The sequence below is a fragment of the Spinacia oleracea genome, chromosome 5, assembly GCF_020520425.1.
Source record: "Spinacia oleracea cultivar Varoflay chromosome 5, BTI_SOV_V1, whole genome shotgun sequence".
NCBI lineage: Eukaryota > Viridiplantae > Streptophyta > Magnoliopsida > Caryophyllales > Amaranthaceae > Spinacia > Spinacia oleracea.
This window is the reverse complement of record NC_079491.1, coordinates 8260436-8283564: the sequence shown is the minus strand read 5'-3', so window position 1 is coordinate 8283564 and position 23129 is coordinate 8260436. Positions and strand designations below refer to the sequence as shown.

The 23129-nt window shown below is 34.7% G+C and overlaps 4 protein-coding genes across 7 annotated transcripts; 3 read left to right on the top strand and 1 right to left on the bottom strand.

Moving 5' to 3' along the window:
* Positions 1-5049: 5049 nt before the first annotated feature.
* LOC110788110 (calmodulin-binding protein 60 A) lies at positions 5050-10745 on the top strand. Its single transcript, XM_021992751.2, has 7 exons — positions 5050-5476; positions 6740-6806; positions 7456-7508; positions 7586-8076; positions 8667-8827; positions 9321-9527; positions 9621-10745. Exons 1-7 carry the CDS (start codon positions 5349-5351, stop codon positions 10242-10244), a joined length of 1731 nt encoding a protein of 576 aa, XP_021848443.1. The 5' UTR covers positions 5050-5348; the 3' UTR covers positions 10245-10745.
* Positions 10746-10899: 154 nt separating this feature from the next.
* LOC110788112 (mogroside IE synthase) lies at positions 10900-14604 on the top strand. Of its 4 annotated transcripts, none has more exons than XR_008922244.1 (3): positions 10900-11446; positions 11910-12034; positions 14170-14604. XR_008922244.1 is itself a non-coding variant. In XM_021992753.2 (2 exons), the coding sequence occupies exons 1-2, from the start codon at positions 11171-11173 to the stop codon at positions 11961-11963; spliced, it is 330 nt and encodes a 109-aa protein (XP_021848445.1). In that variant the 5' UTR covers positions 10900-11170; the 3' UTR covers positions 11964-12189. The 4 variants fall into 4 exon arrangements, 1 of the variants encoding a protein (XP_021848445.1); XR_008922243.1 differs by lacking the exon at positions 14170-14604 and adding an exon at positions 12357-12607; XR_008922242.1 differs by lacking the exon at positions 14170-14604 and adding an exon at positions 12360-12605.
* On the bottom strand, positions 12015-13941 carry LOC110788111 (uncharacterized protein At5g50100, chloroplastic). The gene is made up of 8 exons (XM_021992752.2): positions 13716-13941; positions 13452-13600; positions 13185-13292; positions 13023-13079; positions 12863-12928; positions 12720-12780; positions 12546-12592; positions 12015-12291 (listed from the first exon to the last, which is right to left on the bottom strand). Exons 1-8 carry the CDS (start codon positions 13849-13851, stop codon positions 12253-12255), a joined length of 663 nt encoding a protein of 220 aa, XP_021848444.2. The 5' UTR covers positions 13852-13941; the 3' UTR covers positions 12015-12252.
* Positions 14605-15048: 444 nt separating the features above from the next.
* On the top strand, positions 15049-21565 carry LOC110788113 (succinate dehydrogenase subunit 7A, mitochondrial). Its single transcript, XM_021992754.2, has 4 exons — positions 15049-15208; positions 15308-15376; positions 19840-19942; positions 21153-21565. The coding sequence occupies exons 1-4, from the start codon at positions 15155-15157 to the stop codon at positions 21215-21217; spliced, it is 291 nt and encodes a 96-aa protein (XP_021848446.2). The 5' UTR covers positions 15049-15154; the 3' UTR covers positions 21218-21565.
* Positions 21566-23129: the final 1564 nt, after the last annotated feature.

The following is a 23129-nucleotide window of genomic DNA, read 5'->3' as shown; positions in this document are numbered from 1 at the left end:
TGTATATATTAACGGTTAAACATTGCACCGGAATCTGTGCAAATAGTAAGTGTAAAGATCTTTTGAAATTAAGGACGTATTCAATAAAGCACATTTTCCATTAATTATATCTGAAAATTGGGGACGTGAATGAAATTTACAACATATCCACTTATATTGCAAAATCGGCAACTTTTGTGTAAGACCTTCTTACCGGAAAGACCACTTTGGTTGCTTAACTAATTAGTTCCATTTCTTAACTAATTGGTTACATTGCTTAATTAATTGATTCAATTGCTTAACTAATTAATTCCCTTGCTTAACTAATCGGTTTCAATACTTAACTAATTAGTTAAAGTGCTTAACTAATTGGTTCCATTGCTTAACTTATATGACACCAAGGTGGTCTTTTGTGTAAGACCGCCTTATAGAAAAGTTTGTATTGTAAAATTGGGTTGAACAGTAAAAGTTGCAACTAAAATCTACCAAAATAGAGGAAGTATTTTTATTAATTAATGGTTGTAGAATGGTTGCTATCAAGTATTCCGTACAATAAAACAATAAATTTTTGGTGTGAAAAAAACGAAGCTTCCCAACGGGTAACGGTCTTATTTTTGAAGGTCAAGTCACCATTATCAATTTGTTACGTTGTCCATTTATGAACTATTTGCAGTGGGCAGTGGTGGCCTTTGTGGGGGTGGGGGTCATCATCATCTCATCTAATTCTAATCTTTTGCATATGAGTTGCTATCTGTTATCATTTCATGCCGATTGCCGAAGGTTCGTCTTATTAATTGGTTTACTCCTCAATCATATCTGTTATGGGTATGCAACAAATAGCCTCGAATGAGTAGGTTTGATCGTTGGATGATGAAGACCTTACTTGTATTATCTTTGGGCTTCAATGTACATACATATAAAGTAGGTAATTAACTAGCCTTGAGGGTGAATCCGAGAAAGCACCTCCGATCACAAAGTCAATTGATAGTCGGGAGTAAGAAATATCTTATCTTACTAAGTTATATACTACTAGGGATGGCAGTGGGTAATGGACCCGACCCGGATCCGTGGATCCAGATCCGTTTTCAACGGATCTGGATCCTCAATTTTTGGACCCGGCGGATCCGGGTAGGATCTGGATCCTTGGTTTTAAAAACGGATCCGGATCGGGTCCTAAGTCATTACCCGGATCCGGATCCGTTTACCCGTTTTTATAAATAAAAAAATTAAAATATAAAAATAAAGACTTAAGAATTGTAGCATTATTGAACTTTGTTGAACTTTTAATATTATTTATGTTGGATTTGTAAAATTTAATTTTAGTGAATGCTTGTATGGACAAATAGCGTTGTTATTGAAGTTATTAAACTATGTTTTAAGGTTAAAATGAAAATTAGGGTCGTTTGATGAAAAAATAAGTTAGGATCCGTTTTGGATCCGTTTTGGACCCGGATCCGTAGGATCCATCGGATCTGGATCTGGATCCTCAATTTAATTACCCAGTGGATCCGGGTAGGATCTGGATCCTCGCCTAAAAAACGGATCTGGATCTGGATCATAGAGGATCCGGTCCAGATCCTACCCGTTGCCATCCCTATATACTACTACTCAGTAGTACGGAGTATGTGTGAAATCAATAAATGAGCGTAAATAGAAAAGTACTAGATACTGATCTATATAGTGTTTGATGACAAAGGTTACTGGACCTTATCATGAGAAGAAGTATTTTCGGATATCATAGCTAAAAGACAAAATAGGAAGAAAAAAAAGAAAGTGCCATTCATGTTAAAAAAATATCATTATTTAAAAAAAGTATCATTTTTTTAAAAAAAGGTACCATTCAAATTTATTTATTTTGTCTTTTTTTTTTGTTGTTGTTGATATGAGATGCATTTGCAAGCACATATCAGATATTCGAAAATACTTTCTCTTTATCATGATGCGCCATAGGCCATATAAAAGGAGTTGATTTCCTTTTATGGTTGAGCATGTTCTAAGAGGCCTTAATGGGCTTTAACTCTTTAAGTGAGCGAACCCTAATTAGGAACCAATTAAGCACCTAAAACAATATCTATAACCATAATCGATTTTCTTATACTAACCGCGCACACTGCAAGTGTACGGTAACGACATTTGTGTTCGCTCTCCCTCTGTGTGAGAATAATAGCTAGTTAAATAGTTACAAAGGCTACGTTTATATGTCAAGGAAAAAGTTTGTCACGTTTGCTAAAATGAATAATTTTACGATTTCATATTTTGCATGTCTTACAACGATTGTATGATATAATCAGTTAATCACTTCATAATAAAACATTATTTTCCACCCTATTTCTAAACAAGTTTGTTAGATACTCCGTATAATTTTATGATCTTATCCTCACTTTTCATTTAACTAGCATGGAAATAAACATTTTAAATACAAGGCGTAGACAAAGAGACCATAAACACAACAAATGATGAACACTCAAACTGATGATACACAAAAGTAGCATACTAAAGTCATGTTATTTTTTGTTGATATTCATTTCTGTCGGTTCAATTCAGCAGCATTCAATTTATGTGTTTAGTTCAGTTCATCTCAGATAAATAAGGCATAAGTCTAACCTATAGTTTTTTCATATAGTCATGTCCAAATTGGTAATCAGTAGTCTCAATTATTCCCTTGTAATCGTGTAATGTGAACCGTTAATGTGAAAACTAAATCGGAACAGAATATATGAGGCGTTTAATTCTTTTTTTTGCATTCATGTAGTATGCCCATCACTGGCATAGACCAAGCCGTGCATTTCTTTTTCACTCATAGCACTGGTTCCTTCCTTAGTTACGTTGCTTAGATATGAAATCTTGAGGTCACCATCACATTTTAGTAATTAAGATTTAAAATTGAAATTTAGTAAGTACGTAATTAATAACTCATTCTAGATTTACATAATTGTTTATGTCTGAGAAGAATCAGGAGTTTGATCAACCTTTTTTTATTGACCGGAAAAACAACATCTAATAATCAGCATATAACACCTACAAAAATAAAATCGATATGTAAACCACATATTTAGAAAAATACATAACCGAGTTTGTTCAGCTTGTTGGACACACATCATATATCATATTATATTAATATTATTGATGAATAAATTGAGACATGTGGTTCCTATAGTTACGTAGGGTAAGACAAACTAATTTTTATAGTAACGTAAATATGTTCTATTTATATATTCATATAATGATACATCATGCATGGACATAGAGCAAACTCATTATATGTAAGAAGATTCTACTTCCTCCGTCTCAGAATAAGTGCAATTAGTTTGATTGACGACTTACAATCATTGCACAACTTTGATTATCGATTTTTTTTCTTCTATTAATAGTATTTATTCAAAATCGATATTATGAACATGTACATTGTGATTAAATCAACAACATATTATACGATAACATATATATATATATATATATATATATATTAGTAAAAAAAATAAAGTCAAATTAATAATATATGCATAATACAAAAGTCAAATTGTTGCATTTATTCTAAAAAAAAATGGACCGAGAGTATATCTAGGAGTATCAATTAAATAATTGTAAGAGAAGTTACTCCATAGTTTTTGAAGAAAGAGATGCCGGTTTACAACTTACTTTAATTATACGGCTAAGAGGCTACTAATCACTTATTTTCTAAATTCTAATAGACTAATACAATAGCAATGTTAGGTGGTTATGGGCTTGGAAACACTATACATAGCTCATCATCTATTTGGTATCACGTCACTTTTGGCTTTAAAGATTAAAAATATCATATTTAATCATATTTGTTTTGAAACTTGATACCAAGTAACATAAATTATTAATTTTTTGTTGTGTTATATTTGACTCATTTTATGTACATTTATCATATCTGAATTTATCTAAACTTATTTTGTCTAAAATTACTTGTTAAAGGGTCGTAATATAATTTGTCTAAACTTATTCTAGACATTAAATATTAGTTGAAATTATCTTATCCGAATTTATTTTATTTAAAAACTCAAAAAAGTTAAAATAAGCATAACGTACAAACCTTTAATTTTTTTTTTTTTTTGAGAACTCAAAACTCGCAATACTAACACAACTACACAAGATCCTTTATGCATGTAACAATTTTATTCTTATAACAATCCTAATGGCCAAAATAATCAACTGTCATTGCGTATTTGGAATACAAAATTCGGTTTGGATGTCGTGAGCTAATTACATAGTCAATATTGTTAAAAACATTTCTATTATCATAATAGTATTGGAGAAATTATTATTTTTCTCCACATACCATATTGTATAACAACATAGGATCTTTCTCTTCAATCACCTTTAAAAAAAATTAGTTCCAACAAATTCAGATAAGTTATAATCAGGTTTTACAAGTTCCAATCCGTTCTTATAAGTTGACTTCTTCAAGTTTATTACTTCCTCTGTTCTTACTTATATGACACAATTATTTAGTCACGTTTTCCAATATATAATTTCGAACATTAATATCTACAATTATGGATAAGAAAAAATTATAAAAAGTTGATATTTAAAAAATATTTATTGAAACAAATCAAACAAGACCCCACACGACTATGTTTTTTTTAAAGTATAAATCACAAATTGCAATCAAATGAGCTTGTGTGAATAATGTCAAAACCTCAATTGTGTCATATAAATAAGAATAAAGGAAGTATTTTGCAATCAGGTCTGGCCATGTCCTATCAGATTCAATCAGTCTAATAAGTTCAGTTCAGTTCAATTCAGTTCAGATAAGTTTATGTTTCATACGGCGAAGAGAACACCCTATGGTTTGCCTACTAATTCACCCATAATAAATTAAAATTGCCTAATCCACTTTCTTAAATATGATTAGTACTTCTAATATGACATCCTAGTAATGCAAGCAGACGTGGACAAACAAATGAGTCAGCATGACACGTCAACCTCAAAGACGAATAACGCCGGGTTTGGATGACCCTTTCTTTACCCCCTACCTTTAACGCGCTTACCAAGGACCCCACCCCACTCTCTTCCCCAACAAAAATTCCCATTCTTCTGAGTAAAAAAAAAAAAACTAAAAAATTCAGATAAAATAAAAAAAAATTCCCCCTTTTATATACCTTCCAAACAACCCCTATTGTCGAAAGAACACACAAATCTTGAGGAAGAAGGCGGAGTTTAAATTTTTGTGTGACAGATTATGGGGAGATGGAGATGTAGTACGAGTAACAACAGAACTAGTTTTGGATTCTATTTGTTCTTGTTCAATTTCCCAGCTACTTATAAATACCACCAACAATTGGTTTGGTATTTCATGTTGTTTTCTGGGATTTACTATTGCACGCTAGGTGTTTGATGAAATGTCTCAGAAAAGAACTCAAGATGATTCTTCTTCTACTTCTGGTTTTGGTTTTGATAAGGGGAATTTAGAGGGTTTTCATATTCCTGATGATAAGCGTCAGAAAAGTAGTCTTCCTTCTTTTAGAAGGTAAAATTTTGTTTGTTTTGGTTTTCTATTGTGTTTATTTTGATGGTGAATTTGATTGTTTTGGTGTGTTTTGTAGTGTGGAATTGGGTACTGGGTTTGACTGGGTTATGGAAAACATGATACCAATTGAGGAAAACATACATGCACCAATAATTATTTCATGTTTACTATGATAATCATATGATAATTCCTCCGTCAATAAACAATCTTCTGGTTAGGTTTAGGCGCGTACAAGTTAAGAGTCAATAGTATTTCATGGATTTTTTCTTATGCATTTTGGGAATAATGGGGTAGTTGGCATTGTTTGGTTTGGTAATTAGCTTGATGTAGTGTTAGTCTACTATCTTTGGGCTAATGAGCTAGTGGCCATGTCTTGATTATGGGAATGAATTTGGATAATCAGAGAACCTTTTCACTATGTTGCTGAGAAATCATATTCATTTTTGTTTTGAGGAAGTTGTTTTGTTTCCTAAATTGGTTACAATAAGTACATACGAAGTATTTATCTTTTTGGTTGGTGTGAGAGCTGGGTTTGGAAAAACAAGGTGAATGGGTCAGACTGAGAGAGAACTAGTAGCATTGTTGGAAGTCTGGAACAGTTTACATTGTCAAAGTAGAGAAGTCTTTTAAAAAAGGAAATATTTGTAATTATTAATTAGTCACTTAGCATCAGAAAGTAGGATTTCCATGGTGTTTAAATGTTTTTGTAATTGATGTGGCATCATCATGAAAATCAAACTAAGAAGTTATCTAGTGTAGTTATGGAATAGTTTCCCCTTTGGGAAGAAGCTACATGATATCCATTATAGAGCTCATGGATGTAAAAAGTGATTGTGGAAGTGTATGCTTGAGCTGGGGAAGGAAATGAAATTTTAATGATATTTACAGTACTTGAGAAGTTTATTGTACTCCATTCAAGTGAGAGGGAGCACTCGTGTATAGTGGAGTGCCTGAATTCCGAGGAGAAGGAAATGGAACTTCCATTTTGGCTTCTGTTATGAAAGCTTTGCTTATGCTTTTTGCATCTTTCAGAATGTGGTTTATGCGCATCCATGTTTTAGGTTGTAGCTTAAGTTTTGTTTCTTAGAAATGGATAGATGCAATTTGACTATTGACATGAGCAGTTGTTTCTGATTATGAGCCCATATATTCATGCGTATATTTGCTACTCAATTGTTTTCTGTAATGCCTTTATTGCTCAAGATTTTCCATGATAGCTGTTGTGGATGAAGTTTCTAACAATACTTTTACTTGATATTTTAGCGTGGTTCTGGAGGTGATGAAACAAAAGAGCTTCCAGAATGCATTGGAGCCTATGCTTCGTAGAGTTGTAAGTGCACTTAAAACTACAATGTTATCCGTTGATTGTCGCACATTTACTTGAGGTATTTAGGCAATCTTGAAGTATGTGTAGTTTTTAGTTTATCCTTGATTCTATTACCGTTCTTTCTAATATAGATGCTATGTTTTTCTTCCCCCTTATCTGACAATGGTATTGCATTACAGTGAGTACACCTTAATGGTTGTTACGCCAACTTTAAAGTTTAAAGCTAATTGCTTCTTAAGTAATTTGTTCATAAAGTGGCTTGGACTTATGAAGATTGTGAAATTTAAGCGTAGAATATACTCCAACAACTAGCTTGGAACTTTTGGTGAAGCCGACTTAAATGAAAAGGTTTTTGGTTTTCTAACAAATGCTAGATTCTTATGGGCTCAAAGCTTTTATCAATATTAGACCAGCAACTTCCCTGAGCTTTGTTGAGACTGATTATGTATGTATCACCATTAACCATTTTGAAGAAGATACACGTATGTAAAAGCCATTAGTGTCCTTTTTAAAGTTTTCTCTAGAGTTGGAGGGTGGAGAGAACTTTAGGGATGATTGCTGGCTTTAGGTAGCGGATGTCTCAATCTTGTCAAACTTGTCTCTGATGTTATTAAAATGTTTGGCTACTTATGGATTTCCCCCGTTCTTTTAGGTCAAGGAAGAGGTGGAGTCAGCAATAAGGAAGCATGTCATGAATTTGAAGCGGTAAGTATGACGTTATTTAAAGGCTCGTTGTGGTATTAATGAAATGATTTTAATTAATTCCTCCATGTTACCCTTAGGAATTCCGATGAAGATGTATTTACTTTTGAATCAAGAAACCTGCAGCTAAAGTTTTTGAGTACACTCTCTCTTCCGGTGTTCACTGGAACTCGAATTGAAGGAGAAGATGGGTCTGCAATTAAAGTGGTTCTTACAGATGCTGCTACTAATGAAGTTGTCCAGAATGCTCAGGAATCATCAGCAAAAGTAGAAATTGTAGTTCTTGAAGGTGACTTTGATGGTGATGAGGGAGAAAACTGGACATTAGAAGAATTTAAAAACAACATTGTGAGAGAACGGGAAGGGAAGAAACCTCTTCTTACAGGAGATGCAAATGTCTATCTGAAAGAGGGCATTGGTTCTGTTGGTGAAATATCTTTTACAGATAATTCAAGTTGGACAAGGAGCCGTAGATTCAGACTAGGGGCAAGAGTGATTGGAAACTCCGATGGAGCTAGGATTAGAGAAGCAAAGACAGAATCCTTCATTGTAAGGGATCATCGTGGAGAGTGTGAGTACCTAGATCTCTTTAAAATTTTCTTTTTTATACAGGAATACTTAAATCACTTCATATATTTCCCACGAAACACATAGATCGATTACTAGAAAAAAAGTTACAATGATGCGAAACCATGGTAATTAGCTCGAGAGCATTCATATGTGTATATACATTTATTAATATTCCACTAACCTACTTAACTGTCTGCTCTTTGAGTAGTGTCATGACTGTCATCTACTTATATCAGGTAGCATATATCACGCTTATAATACAGTTTTTTTTTAATCACTTTATTGTTGGCGCCATTTGACATCTAGGGAGGTTCCATGTAATGCATCCTGACCTGCAATTAACTAAGACTAGTATAGAGATTGTTTCTAAATGATCAACTGGTTTTTTCTCAAACAGTTTTTATGTGAATCTGCTTACTGATGTGCAAGTTATTGTTACGTCTACTGATGTGCAAATTATTGTTACATTATGTGCTCGTTCAGTTGATGTTTGATGATGATTAAACACAAAATATATATTGATGAATGTTATATAAAAGCAACTTTTTTAATTACCTCGTTGTCTGAGAAAGTTTTTGGACCTCATTGCAGTGTATAAGAAACATCATCCCCCATCTCTGACTGATGAAGTTTGGCGACTGGAAAAGATTGGAAAAGATGGAGCATTCCACAAACGATTGAGCATAGAAAGAGTAAGGTCAGTGAAGGACTTCCTGATTTTGCTCCATCTGGATCCTGCACGGCTCAGGAATGTAAGAATCTTAGACTTCAAAGTTTGACAAAATTTTCCACTATATTGTTTTCTTTCATGTGTATTTGGTATTTTGGTGTATATGTTTGAATATGTCCATATCTTGCACTTCAGCTGATGGGATCTGAGTGTCAACCATGTAGTAAACAGTTACTGAGAGTCTGAGACTATTACATTATCAGACCACATAATTTTTTATATTTTAAGACTCTTTGTGGAACACCCTTCTAAATCGGATTCTTGGTTTTCCTCTCCCTATCTTGTGATAAAATGTGATTGAAACTATTCACTCTGGTTAGAATGGAATCTACCCGGAACCCGGTTCCTGCCAACCGTATAAAACCTATTCTTGGAATCTTATACTTTTCAGCAAGAGCACAAGTCCTAGGCTGGACCGTGTAACGTGGTATACGTATATCTTGAGTTCTTTGTGCATTTTTCTTGCGCCTAAGCAAGCATGATTTTTTTCTCATCAGTTGTTGTCATATTTTCAGATTCTGGGCTCTGGTATGTCTGCCAAGATGTGGGAAATAACCATAGAACATGCTCGGACATGTGTACTAGACAACCGAGTATACTTGTATTATTCACCCGTGTCTCAACACAGGAATGGTGTGGTCTTCAATGTTGTGGGACAAGTAATTGGATTTTACTCGGAAAGCCAGTATGTTCCCCTTGATAAGCTATCTGAAAACGACAAGGTAGGCTACCCCATAAAATATGACATGCCAATATGCCATAGTTGTATGTTATTTTTTATTTCTGACATAATTGTGATAAATTTCCTTTTCCAGATTGATGCACAAAGAATGGCAACTGAAGCATTTCAACACTGGGATGGAGTGATCTCATTTGAAGACATGAACTCCCTCGTCGGCATGTCTTCACAAACTGCAAGCCCTCTGAGTACAGAGACTACAGATAATAGCAAGGTTTTGAGTTCACAAAGGATAAACACTAACAGTATCGATTATGCACAAACAAGCATATCTTCTCCTGACAATTTCTCTCCTCTCTATTCACTGGGATGCTTGGGCAGCCCAGATGATTTTCCGCTGCATGGTTTAGATGGTTTAGACCTGAGATTCGACCAGGCACTTGATATCCCGGTTCAAATCAGTAGTTCCATGTTCTGCCCCTCTCATTCCATGTCACAAGCTTTCCCTGATGATGAACATCTAGGGTTTATGGACATTGATTACCCCACTATTCAGTCTACAAACATGGGTTTGGATTCCCAGACTGATTTACAGAGTGCATTTAGTGGCTTTATAACGCCTCATTCTCCAGCTCATGCTGTTAGGGGACAAGCTTACAGAAGGTGGAGAGTTCTTTCGAGTATTCTAAGATGGTTTCGGGTTAGGAGGCAAGTGGTTACGAGGAGAACACCCTGCCCCACGATACAAAGATATCGTTAGATTGATTGCAAATACAGGATCTAGAAGTTCCTTCAGCCGGGACTTCCTGTACTTTCATTATGTGGGAGGTTCTGATGGTTGTATATATCACCCGTATATTTTGGCAAATCCCGAGGGTTAATATTGGAGAAATTAAGAGGTACATGTTTCGCTTTATGATTGGCCAGGACCCGGAAGACGGTGATCTTAGGGGCAGTTTTTCCTACAGTGGCGACTGGCGAGACGGGATTTTGTAAATATTGAAGCCCTATTCCGAAAACTCAGGTTTAAAAATCAGGTGCTGTGATTGAAGTCACAATCTTTTGAGCTAGTACTTTGTATAGAAGCATTTCTATGAGTAGCAGAGCCCGCTGAGCGTTGTGTTTAAGTCGAGGCTCACAGTAAGATGAAAAAACAATAATTGCTTCATATTGATCAGAGTTCAAAGATGAAGATGAGTAGCTAAGTTTTTGTTTATGCAGTAATTTTTTTATATAACATGATCTCTACTATATTCTTGTCCCTTTAATCTCTGATGGGATGTGTTTGGAGGGATTGGTATTGAATCTTTCGTTAGCGTTTTATTCTCCAAATGCTCCATTCTCGATGAAAATTAGAAAAAGAGGAATAAGGTGCTCTCACGGGAAAGAATAAGAATAAGAAGCGAGTTCTTGTGAGAAACTATCCCAAAATGAGTATTTGTGAGAAACTATCTTTAAAATTTTACGTAGTTTGAATAATATTGAGGAACTGCCACTGCCATCCAAGGCCCCGGCATAACCATTGAGCCCATTCAAAATGGGTTTGATGAAGGTGGGTTCAAGCAAGCTCATAGTCTACAAGCCTACTTAACTGAGTTAATTCTGACATTCAGAAAATTCTGCAGTCCTGTTGACTGTTTGGTTTATGATTCTTTACTCCCTTGGGCACTTGATGTGGCTAAGGAAATGGGGATTTGTAAAGCAGTTTTTTGTTTTACTAATTGTGCTTCTGTTTGTTCCTTGTATTGGTTCCTTCATCGCGGTCTTCTTACTCTGCCTCTGACGCCTGATAGATTTCTGGTTTTGGCCGGACTTCCTGAGGTTCAGTCTTCTGATTTTCCTGGTTTTATCGTGTATCCTTTGGAGCTTTCTGAGTATCTTGGGTTAATCATGGATCAGTTTTCTAATGTAGAGGAAAATGATGGGGTTTTTATCAATACATTTGCACAACTGGAAAGTGAGGTATGCTTGTATTCATGTATCCTAGTGTGTACTGTAATTCTACAAAGTATCATTTGATCACAACTGTCAGAAACACTTTCCGAAATATTTTCATGTTCTGCAAAATAAAAAAAGAGGCATATTGACTGTGGCTAGAAATTGTGAAGCATGAATATTAGCATTGTAATGATGAAAACTGGAGGTTACATACAAAACTTGAAAGGTAAAAAAGATCCAGGGATTCGGGATCAAATGGAGGAAGTATTACCTGATCAATACGAGGGGCCTGTAAACAAATAATTTTGAAGAGCACGTTAGATTATTGCTGTATCTGACTTTTTATCGTATAAGTTGTTAGTTGAAACATTGTCATTCAACTTGCTAGATTGGTAGAGTAATCTGTAATTGGCATATCAGCTGTTTTAGGACTAATTATGTAGTTTTACTTCACATCTCTGTTTACTTTTCTGAATCCCTTTTTCAGATAGAAGAAGCGATGTCAGAGAAATGGCGAAGAAATGAAGAAGAATTCATGTAGCTTGAGATAGCTCAGAGGTGGATATAGACAAGTTCTTACAGACATTGCAGATAAAAAAGTGAAGCACAGAGGTATATACATATAGTAATGTGTGGAATTGGCATATCAGTTTTACAATATGGTTCTCAAGTTTCATCTAGATCTACTATATAGAAATGCTTTTTGTATACATCAGCTAATTTTAGAAGATAAAACTATGAAATATAAAGTAGTGGGCTTCTGAGTCTCTGATTGTAGGTGGTAAGTGTTGTTTTAGACATCCTGATCATTCCTGGATCGCTTGAAAACTTCACATTTTACAAGAGTTGCTGTCATTACACACTTCATCCTGTACAGAAAAGAAGTCAGTCTAGTTAAGGAGTATCGAATATGATTTTTTTCTTTCTTTTTTAGCAGGAAAACTAAGAGATTGTCAAAAAATACATGTAAAGGAAGAATGTCGCCTTTCTAGGAGTTTTTGGTGTTCAAATGGCATAAACTTATGCTCAATAAAAAAATCATAAAACTATGGTGTTTTCAATCTAGATATTATAAAAGAAAAAGCTGTAGAATACAAGGTATTTATCTAGCTGCTATGTATACCTTCTTCATTCTTCTGGATTCAAGGATCTGTTCTATAGGCGGCCTGCCTGAAACAGCAAATATATTCATTATCAAGCAAAGAATTAAAACATGATCTTCATACATTTATTTTGGAACAAATGTTCAGTAACCTGTAGAATGAAAAAAGAGTATTCACTAGGTATTATCAGCTACCTGTTATCTGAAGGCGATATTTGGCCCATACACCATAAACTGCTTCTGCAACAATGGCAACCTGACCAAGAAAAGTTCCCAACTTCCATTAACATAAAATTTAAGAGCATCGATATCGACAACAGGTGATGCAGAGGACTTACAGGCTTGTATTTTGTAATCGCGTAAACCCATCCTAAGCCAACAGCCTCATACAGTTTCCTGAAAGCCTGCAGTCAATATTGTCAGACTAGTTCTATGTTTGTTTCAGAGGTTTGCAGATTCAGATTTATATTTCAGAAACAAACAACTGATTTTGATTACCTCAACATTTGTTACTACTGTTCCATCAGAGAGGATTGCATGAATTTTTCCCATAACCTGACAGCAAGAAAATTAAAACAGCTAACATCAGTTACTTTTCGAGTTTTTATTGCAGTCAATCACGAAAATGAAAAAAGAAAAAAAAAACAGAAGAAAAATTACAATTTTGTAATCAAGGCCTTGATTCTCCTCAGGTGAGTAATCTTCAGAGCTTATGTTAACAAACTTGATAGCTCCATTTTCTTTATCCTTCTCTCTCAACATATTCACCTAATCAGTAATCATCCAATCCATTAATTACAAAGAAATTTCAACAAAATAAATAAAATTTATTTTACAAAATTATTTTCCAATCTATTATTTACCATTTAACCATAAATAAAATTTTACAAAAATCAATAAATTGATATTTTTTTCTTCTTGTTTTACCTCCCTCATACAGAGTGGACAATCTCCATCATACAACATTTTAATTTTCCAATTTTGATCATTGTTATCTTGCTTCATCTCTTCATCTCTCTTTGGTGTTATTGGATTCACGGTTGTTCCTTGAATAGCGCGAATCGAATGCTGAAGCCCTTCAAATTAAACTGATACAATTAGTATTTTTGAGAAATTACCATGAAATTAAACATGGGTATTGATCAAATTCTTAACAAAATAATCAAAAAAGTTACCAGAATGGAAATTTACCAGGTTTGGTTACATGGAAAGGAAATGAACGATGGGAATGAGGGAGAGACTTGGAATTTGTAAAGACTGAAGTTGCTGAAAATAAAACTGGGTTTGCTCGTCTTCTTCCGATGGAAATTGCACTTCTCAACGCCATTGTTTTTTATTTTGGGAGGGAAAATAACTGATTTTTCAGGGACGTTTGTTAATTGTTATGGTGTTTTTCTTTTTGTTTTGTTTATGAACATTTTTCTGATGCCTATGGTTTTGAAACGTGGCAACAATTGATCCACGTAAAACATTTGTGTGCAAAAGGCCCAATGATTATTATGACATCAATGAAATACTGTTGCATTATATTTACGTGATTTACTCATTTTTCTCGAACTTATTTTATCCGAATTGAACCGAACTCATAAATTTATTTTAGTACTTTTTAACTTGTCTATCTAAACTAATTTTTTTCTGAAATAAGTGGATAGAAGGTGAGTAGAACAGAGCCTTAATGATTAAAACGATTGGTATCATGAAGCGGAACGAGCAACTGATTGGATTGTCAATGTTGAGCACCTTGCATCTACTAGCCAAGATAATGTCTAAGATTTATCTTTATAATAATTCTAATTTGTACCCTATTTATCACTTTTGACCCATTAAGTATTCCCCTCGTGAGGAGGGTCTCCTTGTATTTTTTCTTTTATTCTTACCATTTCAAAAAATAAGAGTCGATTTGAAACATACAATCAGTTATACTTTACTATACAATTACCAAGTGAGTAATAATTGTTTCAAGAAGAGAGTTATAAATGACAAATGATGTACAACCTGCTTACATCCACAAATGCATGTTAGATGCCAAAAAAAAACCAAATTTTTTAATTTTTAATTTTATTTTCACAAATTCTTATTTACAATGGGTGTACAATAAATATTGTATACCGGAGTAAAAGTTAACTCAAAATGCTTAAAAGTTAAATATGTATATGTAAAAGTTATCTATTTTTCAGTGATAAATTTTTTCATTTTTTAGTAAAACTTATTTCTTCAAACTAACTAATAATATATAAAATTAATTATTTAACCCTTTAAAATATTTATTTATCAATTTTTTTTACTAATATAAAAGTTAATCAAAATTAGGTTAAAGTTACAAAAAAAGGTTAAAGTTATCTTGGTGTACAATAAATTTATTATACACCTTTCCCAAAGTATCGTCCAGACTCCAGAGATTTTGGTAGTACCATGGTGGTCTCGTAAACTCTGGGCCATTGGGCCTGATTCATTTCTACCCATCCCTTAATTCTTAGTCCTTTTTCCAAAGTCCAGACCCAAAAAAAAGGAACAAAAAAGCCAAGCAAAAACAAAGGAACACGAAACTGGAAAACTGGCATCAAATTGAAGACTTTTGTTCACTACCAATTCCTCTGCGATTTTCAGAAGCTGCAAATTGAATTCCATTAATGGCGTCTTTTCTCAAATCTTCAGTTCTCTCTCATCTACGATCTCATCCTCAGGTAACTCATACACTCAACTCCCTTTTTAATCAAATGCGATTCATAGTCTTCATTGCAAACAACTCTTCGTAATATGAGTATTATATTTCTGAATTATAGAGGACAGATAACTTGTTCGCGCAGCCGAGCCGGAATTTCCACATCGAGCTCGGGGAGCGTGAGAAAGATGTATGTTGTCTCTCCTCTTTTTCAATCTCCTTGATTTTGCATCAATTTTTTCATTTCGTCGGATTTGTCGATGTGATTATCGAGTGAGTACTTGAATAGTTGAATACTATTATGTTAGAATTTGAGATTGATTATATTTAATTAGTTTCTTGCTGCTGTGTGGAGTGGATGGAATTGGAATGATTCAAGTTGTTGTTATTAGAATTTGGGATTTAATTAAAGTTGTTGGTGATGATTTAATAGCTTAGATGTTGAATTGGTTATAGCATAGATGTTTATTGTGTTTAGATTGAGGATGATCTGTGTGGCGGAGGCTTGATGATTATAGAGAGGAAGTGGGGGAATTGAGGTTTGGAAATGTAGTCAGGAAGTGTGGTTGATGATTAAGTTGTATTGATGTTTTGGATAAAAAAGACAGACTTGCTTGTTTGTTTCCTGGTAATGTCCATCCTCAGTCTACTCTTCTCACGGTGTTTGTTGTATGCTCTATATTAAAGCTGTCCAGGCTCCAACAAAGTAGGAAGTCTAGGAACCACCAAAAATCTAAATAGACCCAGTTATAGGTAGCCAGACTAGATGGAGGGGGGAGGGAATGTGTTCTTGCAGGTAATGGGGCATAAGATCCTTGAGATAATTGGACCACAAAGATCATTACAATGCTTTATCCAACTCAGTAGCATCATGAGGAGAGACGTGGCATCTGGAAAAATATGAGATTTGCTATAAAAGGGCAGTGTATATTGGTGCACCAAAGTGCATCACATCAAGTTTAGGGTGCAAGGTGAGAGGTAGAGCTGTGGAGGTGGATGGATCATTGACTTAAGGCGCTAGGGTTCACAATAATGCTTTTAGATTATTTGACACCCCATTGTCTATTAAGGAACACATACTTGCTATTATATTACTGAATTCTGGTTTCTATTCGTCAATCAACAAGCTGTTCTTAAAATGGACAAGGAAATGGAGAACAGAAGGAATGGATTTGGTTAACATGAATTTTCTTGGTGCCCTCAGCTCATTGGATCCAGAGCTAAGTGTCAACATTAGAAGAGTGCCTTGGCATTTGTAGCGTTCTTGTTAAAATTTAAGGCAGTAAGCCGGCCAATAAGCAGATCTTGAGTTGTAGGAGTATTAGTGGCCTGTAAATAAATTCCTGAGTAGCTGCTTGTAGGTTTGTGTTTCTAGGTCCCACATTCTAGACCCATGAGTTTGATACCAAAACCCAAACCGTACTTCATAATATATTTTGAACTACATGCCTCCTTACACCTTTGTTTCAGCTCAAATTTGAAACCCCCTTTTTGAAAAATATATCGTTAGATCCTGAGTTTTTGCTGTGTGTCAGAAAGCCCTGTGTTACTTTTTCTTTTTTCTCCAAAAGAACTCGACATTGCTCCAAGCTATATTCTGTAGTCTTGAATAAGGAGCTCTTTGTTTACCCACTTAAACAGGAATCCTAATCAGAAGGTGGCTCGCAACCTGGGTAATGCTGCTGAGCCAGAGTGAGCTCAGCAGTCGGCTGGAAACTAGATTGAAACCATTTTTTTGGGAAAACTGAGCTCTCTCTGCTGGCTTCAACCTGGTTCTTTCACCCTGGTTCTTTGGGCAAATGGTGAACTGTTAAAAGGGGATCCCACTCGTGGGACTTGGAACTTACTCTTAGGAGTAGAGAAGAATAGAAAAAAATCAGCTAAAATATGATTTCTAGAACTAATATGATTAAAGGTATTTCATCAATTGAAAAGTAGATTTCACTGGTTTGGTAAACATATTTGAAAAGTGGTACTTAAATGCAGATAATAGTATTGGTAGTTTGGTACTCCTTTAGATTCTGAATTTCTATTTCAGAGTGAATGTCTAAGACTCTAAGAGAGATACTGAACCTTATTCAATAAAGGATATCTATTTTAGTTCTCTTCGTAGTTGTAGGCATTCTGAATTTAAGAAAATAGTTTGGATCACGCTAAAAGCCCTTTTTTAGGACACCTAGAGGCTATAACATTCATTGAACGGACATAAAAATAAAAAGCACATGCTGGCTTGTTCATTTTTACACCTGGAGTATTTGGTGAACATCAGAGAACCTACAAGGAAAGAATAGATGGGAGATTGTTGCTTGTTTTCTCTCTCAAAAGTACGAAACAATTGGCGTGTTCATTTATAACCCATTCCCTCTGTCTGTTCACAGCTGTTGCAGAGTCAACAGTATAATAATAGTGCTTCTGGGTTTGGAATCCACTATGGAATTATATCAAAATTACCTTGTAGAATATGATACATCTTTGTGAGTGAACCTTGTGGTTAACTCTGAAAAAAGATCAACTACCACAACTTTCCATTCCGGTATGATTCCAGTCCTTGAGCAGTATATCAAAGTGGCCATTTAGAGTTTAGTTTATGATACCTTTTTTATTGAAACCTTGTGGTATTCTGAATAATGACCAACCTCTTACAACTTTCTACAGTTCAAGTTCTTAATTCCTGAGCATTGTGTAGGCTTTTGATACTGTGGGGGTGAAGTATGAAACCTCTGAACCCAAGACTTGTACCCGTGCAACAAAGAGGCCATTTGACTGTGTAACAGCTTTTTTGTTCCCAAAGATTGAGTCTAGAACATTCAGCTTCCCTTTGTAAATCTATATTATGGGTCCGCGGGATAGTAATTGCTGACAATATTCTTGACTTTCGGGTGCAACGATGGATATTCATCTACTCATCTCTCATTTTTCCTGTCCCTAGAGGTTAAGGCATCTTACATAGTTTTTCTTTTCTTTTGATGGAAATTAGAATTATTTTTCTCCTTCCCGTCCGAATTAACTCATTTAGCAGTAGTCATGCATATTAATAGTTCATTAGATTTGGTTGGAACCACATTGGTGTTGTTGGACTAGCATTCTATACTTCATTGAAATATGAAAATGATTATTGCATTGATATTAAAAAATGATGTACTATTATTTTGATTTGTAAATTAAAGTTTAATATTGCATTAGTAGTATAGAATGACTTATATTTGGGATTCGAAGGAAACTTACTCAAACTACTTGGTGCAGATGAAAGTAATTTAATAAGTGTTCTTTATTTTGATCTCATTATCTTTACTCTCGCAGTCTGTTTGGTTGATGCAGTTTTCTTCATGTCAATTCTATGTTTTCCTCTCTATATGAAACATGGGCGGACCTACGGATACCCGGAGGGGTCCAAAGGGACCCCCATTCTTTTTGAAAAAAAATTGTAAAATTAATATTAGGGTAATTAATTGCACGTAAAATAGTTAACTTATCTGTAATTAACGTACATTGATGACAATGAAATACACTTGTAGCATAATGGTTACTTGAATTCTATGTTACACATGTTGCCAGGGTTCAAATCCTCCTAAAAGGATATTAAATGTGTTTTTTTCTCCTTTTTTTTCATTTTTTTTCCCTTTTTTTGTCTTTTACTTGTCCTTCGTAGATCTTCTAAATTCTTCATGTTTATTTTATTTTTCCTTTTCCCTTTGCAAGTCGTTTTTCCTTCATTGTTTTTTTTATATATTTTTCCTATAATGGTTCATGATTTTGCTTTTACAAAAACACAAAAAAATAGTAATATTTTTTTATACTCCACTTTTATAGACTTATAGTCTTATAGTTGTATGTTTTTTAGACTTATAGGGTTAATTAATTTAATCTTATATAATAGCGTAATTCTCCATAAGCGTTAAAAATGATGTTCCTTTTTTATTAGTGTCATGGTGTGCTATTTGTTTAGTGGCAATTATTGTAATAAAGGTAATCTCCGTCAAAGTATGAAAAACTCGTTTTATCAATTGTAAATTGAAATCGCGCTAAGTTATTGTTGCAATTTGGACTAGGTGTTGAGTTTTATTGTTATGAAAATCCAAAATTAAAGTTCATAAATCCTTCATATATTTTATTATGGCGTTCTTAATATTTCTACTACATACCAATCCACTTTAACCCCCTAAAAGAAGCAAATACGAGAAATTAGAAAGTAAAAAACCATAAATTTTTTAGACCCCCATTTATAGATTCCTGGGTCCGCCCCTGATATGATATGACCCTTTTGGAAATATTAGCCTTCTCAAAGCTGCTATAAAACAGATCCTTCATGGAATGAAGGACAAATTTTGTAAATTTTTTGCCGCTCTACAGTTTTTATTCTCTTTCTGGTTAGCGCCCCTCAAATTTGCTTCTTAGTTTCCTTAGTCTCATTTTGTACAGAGTATTTGTGATTGTCAGTTGAGGATTGGTGAACTAACTCTGAACTATTTTATAACTATTTCCCATAATAGCTTGAAAAGCTTGTTTACACCCTACAGCAATGCTTTCTTCATAGATAATATCTGTCTCCACTTTACGAACACGTGATTCCATGGCTGCAGGGATAAGTCGTATAAGATTTTGAAGATTTGATTTTCCATTGCATTCTGATAAAGTTATCTAATCTCCTCACAGCTGTTGGAAAAGGATGCAGCATTGAATCGGTTCAAGTCAAGTACTCAGAGCGTAAAGCAAATTAAAAAAGTGGGAAATGTTCTCAAAATCATTGTTGTGGCCGGTATGCTTCTGTTCTCTAAGAGTAATTTGAGATGTATTGAATTTCCTTGGTTTTCTTTTCGTGTCTTCCTTTACCTTGGGGGTATTTTGTTTAGGGGGGTGGGGGAGGAAGCTGATGTGATAGATAACCTTAAAAAAGTACAATGACTTGTGCACTACTTACCATCTTGAAGGGTTGCTGATTAGCTAACTTTAGTGTTTAATTTTACGCTGCAAGACTATGTGGCTATTTTCTGTCTTCTTAAGATTGATACTGTTTCCTTAGCATCAGATAATTTCTCCCTTGCTGCAAGCTGCAGCCTGCAGGCTGTAATTTGTTTTATTCAATGTTCTTAATTAACGTGGTAAAATTAGAAGCGGAAAACATCTTCCATTTTATGTCTATGAGAAAAACTGTCAGTAAGCTTCAGAGCTTGTAGACACTTTGCGCCTTTAACAAAACTGTCCTACACTATGACCTTCCAACTTGTGTTATCTCTTTATTACTTATAAAAAAGGGGTTCTTTTAGTTTTTATAGAAAGGATTTGGAAGAGGTTAGACTGTGGATAATTGCAGTATCCTTGCTCTCATATCATAAACAGAGGCCGTAGCAATGTAATCTTTTGGAGGGCCTAAATCACCACTCTGGATAATGGCATCTGAATACATCGCTTTAATATTCTGTTTCTAGTTTGTGACTTTGTTCAGGTGCTTAGTCCTATTAGGCTTCCATTTCCCTAGGTTCTTTTGCAAATGTCCTGGCAGCTATATGTAATTCAGTGATCATTCTTATCTACTAACGGCGCGTTTGATAGCCGGTCATAAATGGTGTCAACAGGAATGAATTTGTATGTAAATTTGTAAGGAAAATCAATATCCATTCTCATGGTAATGCTAGTTCGCTCAAAATTATCTCTTTTTCTTTATAAATTTTCATTACCATCCATTACCATCTGAGGAGTGGTATTAGGTGGGAATGCAAATTTATGAAGAAAAACACATACAAAATTTCATTACCATGGACATATGATGTTATTTTCTTGCCAAATAAAAGTTACATTCATTCTCATTCCCACCATTTATTACCGGCTACCAAACAGGCCGTAAAAGAATTTCTCAAATACTTGTCAAAAAGTCACTTTATCTTCTTCAGAGTTGCTATCATTGGACTTCGTTGCTGTAGCTTCACGTTGCATCTAACCATTAATGCCTTTTGCCGTCTTGCTTGTAGGCTGTTGCTATGAGATCTTTGTTAGGTTTACTGTGCGAGGGGAAGCTAAAAAGCAGGAAAGCTGAAGGGTACGATCTAGCATGAGTTTTGTGTTACATTCCTGTGATTTTGGCTGGTTCTATCTGGTTGGTACTTTGTACCTGAATAAGCAGCCCAACTATGTCACCTTCAAGAGCTTGTAGCATACAAAATTCTTTGGCGCTTTGGCTCTGTACTTTTGTAGTTCTGTTTTTTGCTTCTTTTTCCAACAAATAATAAGGAAGAGTTCTCTAGTTTGAAGAATTTGGTTAAGTGATTAACGCCCGTTTGCCAACAAAGTAGTATACAGAATGAATGTGGTTCTGGTTTCTATTATTGCTAAAAATAAACAGACCTTGTACTACAGCTTCTATCAAGGTTCATTTCCCGTCTCAGCTGTTTTGTTAGATGAAGAAGTCTAAATAAGCTCTTGTGTTATGCTTTTGATTACAGCTGATAAGCTTGTCATGACAAAGATACAGGAAATGTGGATGATAAACTGCTACTAGAGATGGACACATATCGGGCCGTGTAGGCCTATGTGCCGGCTAGCATGGCTCGTGTTCTAACGGGCTGTGCCTGAACGGTCCAAGGGAAGGTCGTGTCGGGCTGGGTTCATGCCACTCTTGTGACTCGTCCATAAATGAGACCATGCACGGCCCATCCGCTTGCCATGCCGGGTCGGATCGTGTCGTGCTAGCTGTTACTAAGATTTATTGCTAATTACTTAAAAAATAATTGAGCTGATGTGAGGGTCAGCCTGTCGGGCTCGTATCAAATTTCTTAAACGATTCCACGCATGGCCATTGTGGTGCCTCCCATGCCGAGTCGAATTTACAACAGACTCGTGTCATGCCGGGCTTGGCAGCCTATGTGCTATCCCGACCCATGCCCAGCTTTGACTCCGATTTTCGGCTTTGAAAAGGAGGATATAGTCGGCAGTTTTAGATCTTTTGGAGTAAAAGTGGCACTAATCAATTAGGCTACTAGGGTTATTCTATTAAAACAGATCATGCTTCGCTAATTTTCCCACTTTGTGGGCTCAATTAGACTAATTATTTTTTTAGTCCCAATTACTTTTAATTGTAGTGATCTTATCCTTTTTTTAAGTACTACTCTTATAATTTCTTTTAATATTTTTTATAAGGAAAGAAAACTAGGCGGACTACCTAACTCACCCTTTCGGGTGATTCCCCTTTTCGGATGAAATACATGACTACGAGATAAACGAAATGAAATCGAAAAGAACACAACGATACTACACTCTAACCTCAAACTATTCAGTCTCGGTTCCAAGAAAACTTAGTGAATAGACTACAATGGATAATGATTAGCCGAACGATAAAAGATACACCTTTCGACCTAGACGAACTTGAAGACCAAAGATAACTGACTAATCTGAAGGGGTCGTTTTTTCGGATATCAGATATGTGTGGCAACACATATATCAGCTAAAAGACAAATAGCTAAAAGACAAAAAAGGAAGTACCATCTATACATAGTATTTAAAAACTGTAACCATAGGTGACAAAATGACATGTGTCATCACCTCATTCATCTACATTTTTCCTATATTTTTTATAATTAAAATAGAGAAAACTCAAAAGACACCCATATTAAAAAAAATAAAAAAAAATAAAATAACCCAAAAGACACACATAACAAAAACATACAATAAATAATCATAACTATAAACCAGAGGTAAGGAAACGTTTAGGGTCTAAGTTTTTAGTTTTTTCACCTTTTGGGGTCTAAGTTTTTTTTCTTTCACCTTTTGGGGTCTAAGTTTTTTTTCTTTCACCTTTTGGGGTCTAGCTTTAGTTTTCAAGTAATTTAACTAACCCTTAACTCATCCTTAACCATACTTCAAATAAAAATTATAAAGTTTTATTTCAATTGACAAAAAAGTCAAATACTAAATATAATATTTAGAACACAATTTAACAGTCAATTCTCCTC

Bases quoted from the DNA above. Each gene is read 5' to 3' on its own strand.
- LOC110788110 (XM_021992751.2), top strand. From the start codon at position 5,349: ATGTCTCAGAAAAGAACTCAAGATGATTCTTCTTCTACTTCTGGTTTT. The intron at 6,807-7,455 runs GTAAGTGCACTT...CCGTTCTTTTAG, and splicing joins AGCCTATGCTTCGTAGAGTT to GTCAAGGAAGAGGTGGAGTC. The intron at 9,528-9,620 runs GTAGGCTACCCC...TTCCTTTTCCAG, and splicing joins AGCTATCTGAAAACGACAAG to ATTGATGCACAAAGAATGGC.
- LOC110788112 (XM_021992753.2), top strand. From the start codon at position 11,171: ATGGGGATTTGTAAAGCAGTTTTTTGTTTTACTAATTGTGCTTCTGTT. The intron at 11,447-11,909 runs GTATGCTTGTAT...TCCCTTTTTCAG, and splicing joins TTGCACAACTGGAAAGTGAG to ATAGAAGAAGCGATGTCAGA.
- LOC110788113 (XM_021992754.2), top strand. From the start codon at position 15,155: ATGGCGTCTTTTCTCAAATCTTCAGTTCTCTCTCATCTACGATCTCAT. The intron at 15,377-19,839 runs GTATGTTGTCTC...ATCTCCTCACAG, and splicing joins TCGGGGAGCGTGAGAAAGAT to CTGTTGGAAAAGGATGCAGC. The intron at 19,943-21,152 runs GTATGCTTCTGT...TCTTGCTTGTAG, and splicing joins CAAAATCATTGTTGTGGCCG to GCTGTTGCTATGAGATCTTT.
- LOC110788111 (XM_021992752.2), bottom strand. From the start codon at position 13,851: ATGGCGTTGAGAAGTGCAATTTCCATCGGAAGAAGACGAGCAAACCCA. The intron at 13,293-13,451 runs GTAAAACAAGAA...ATTACTGATTAG, and splicing joins GTCCACTCTGTATGAGGGAG to GTGAATATGTTGAGAGAGAA. The intron at 13,080-13,184 runs GTAATTTTTCTT...TCTTGCTGTCAG, and splicing joins AAGGCCTTGATTACAAAATT to GTTATGGGAAAAATTCATGC.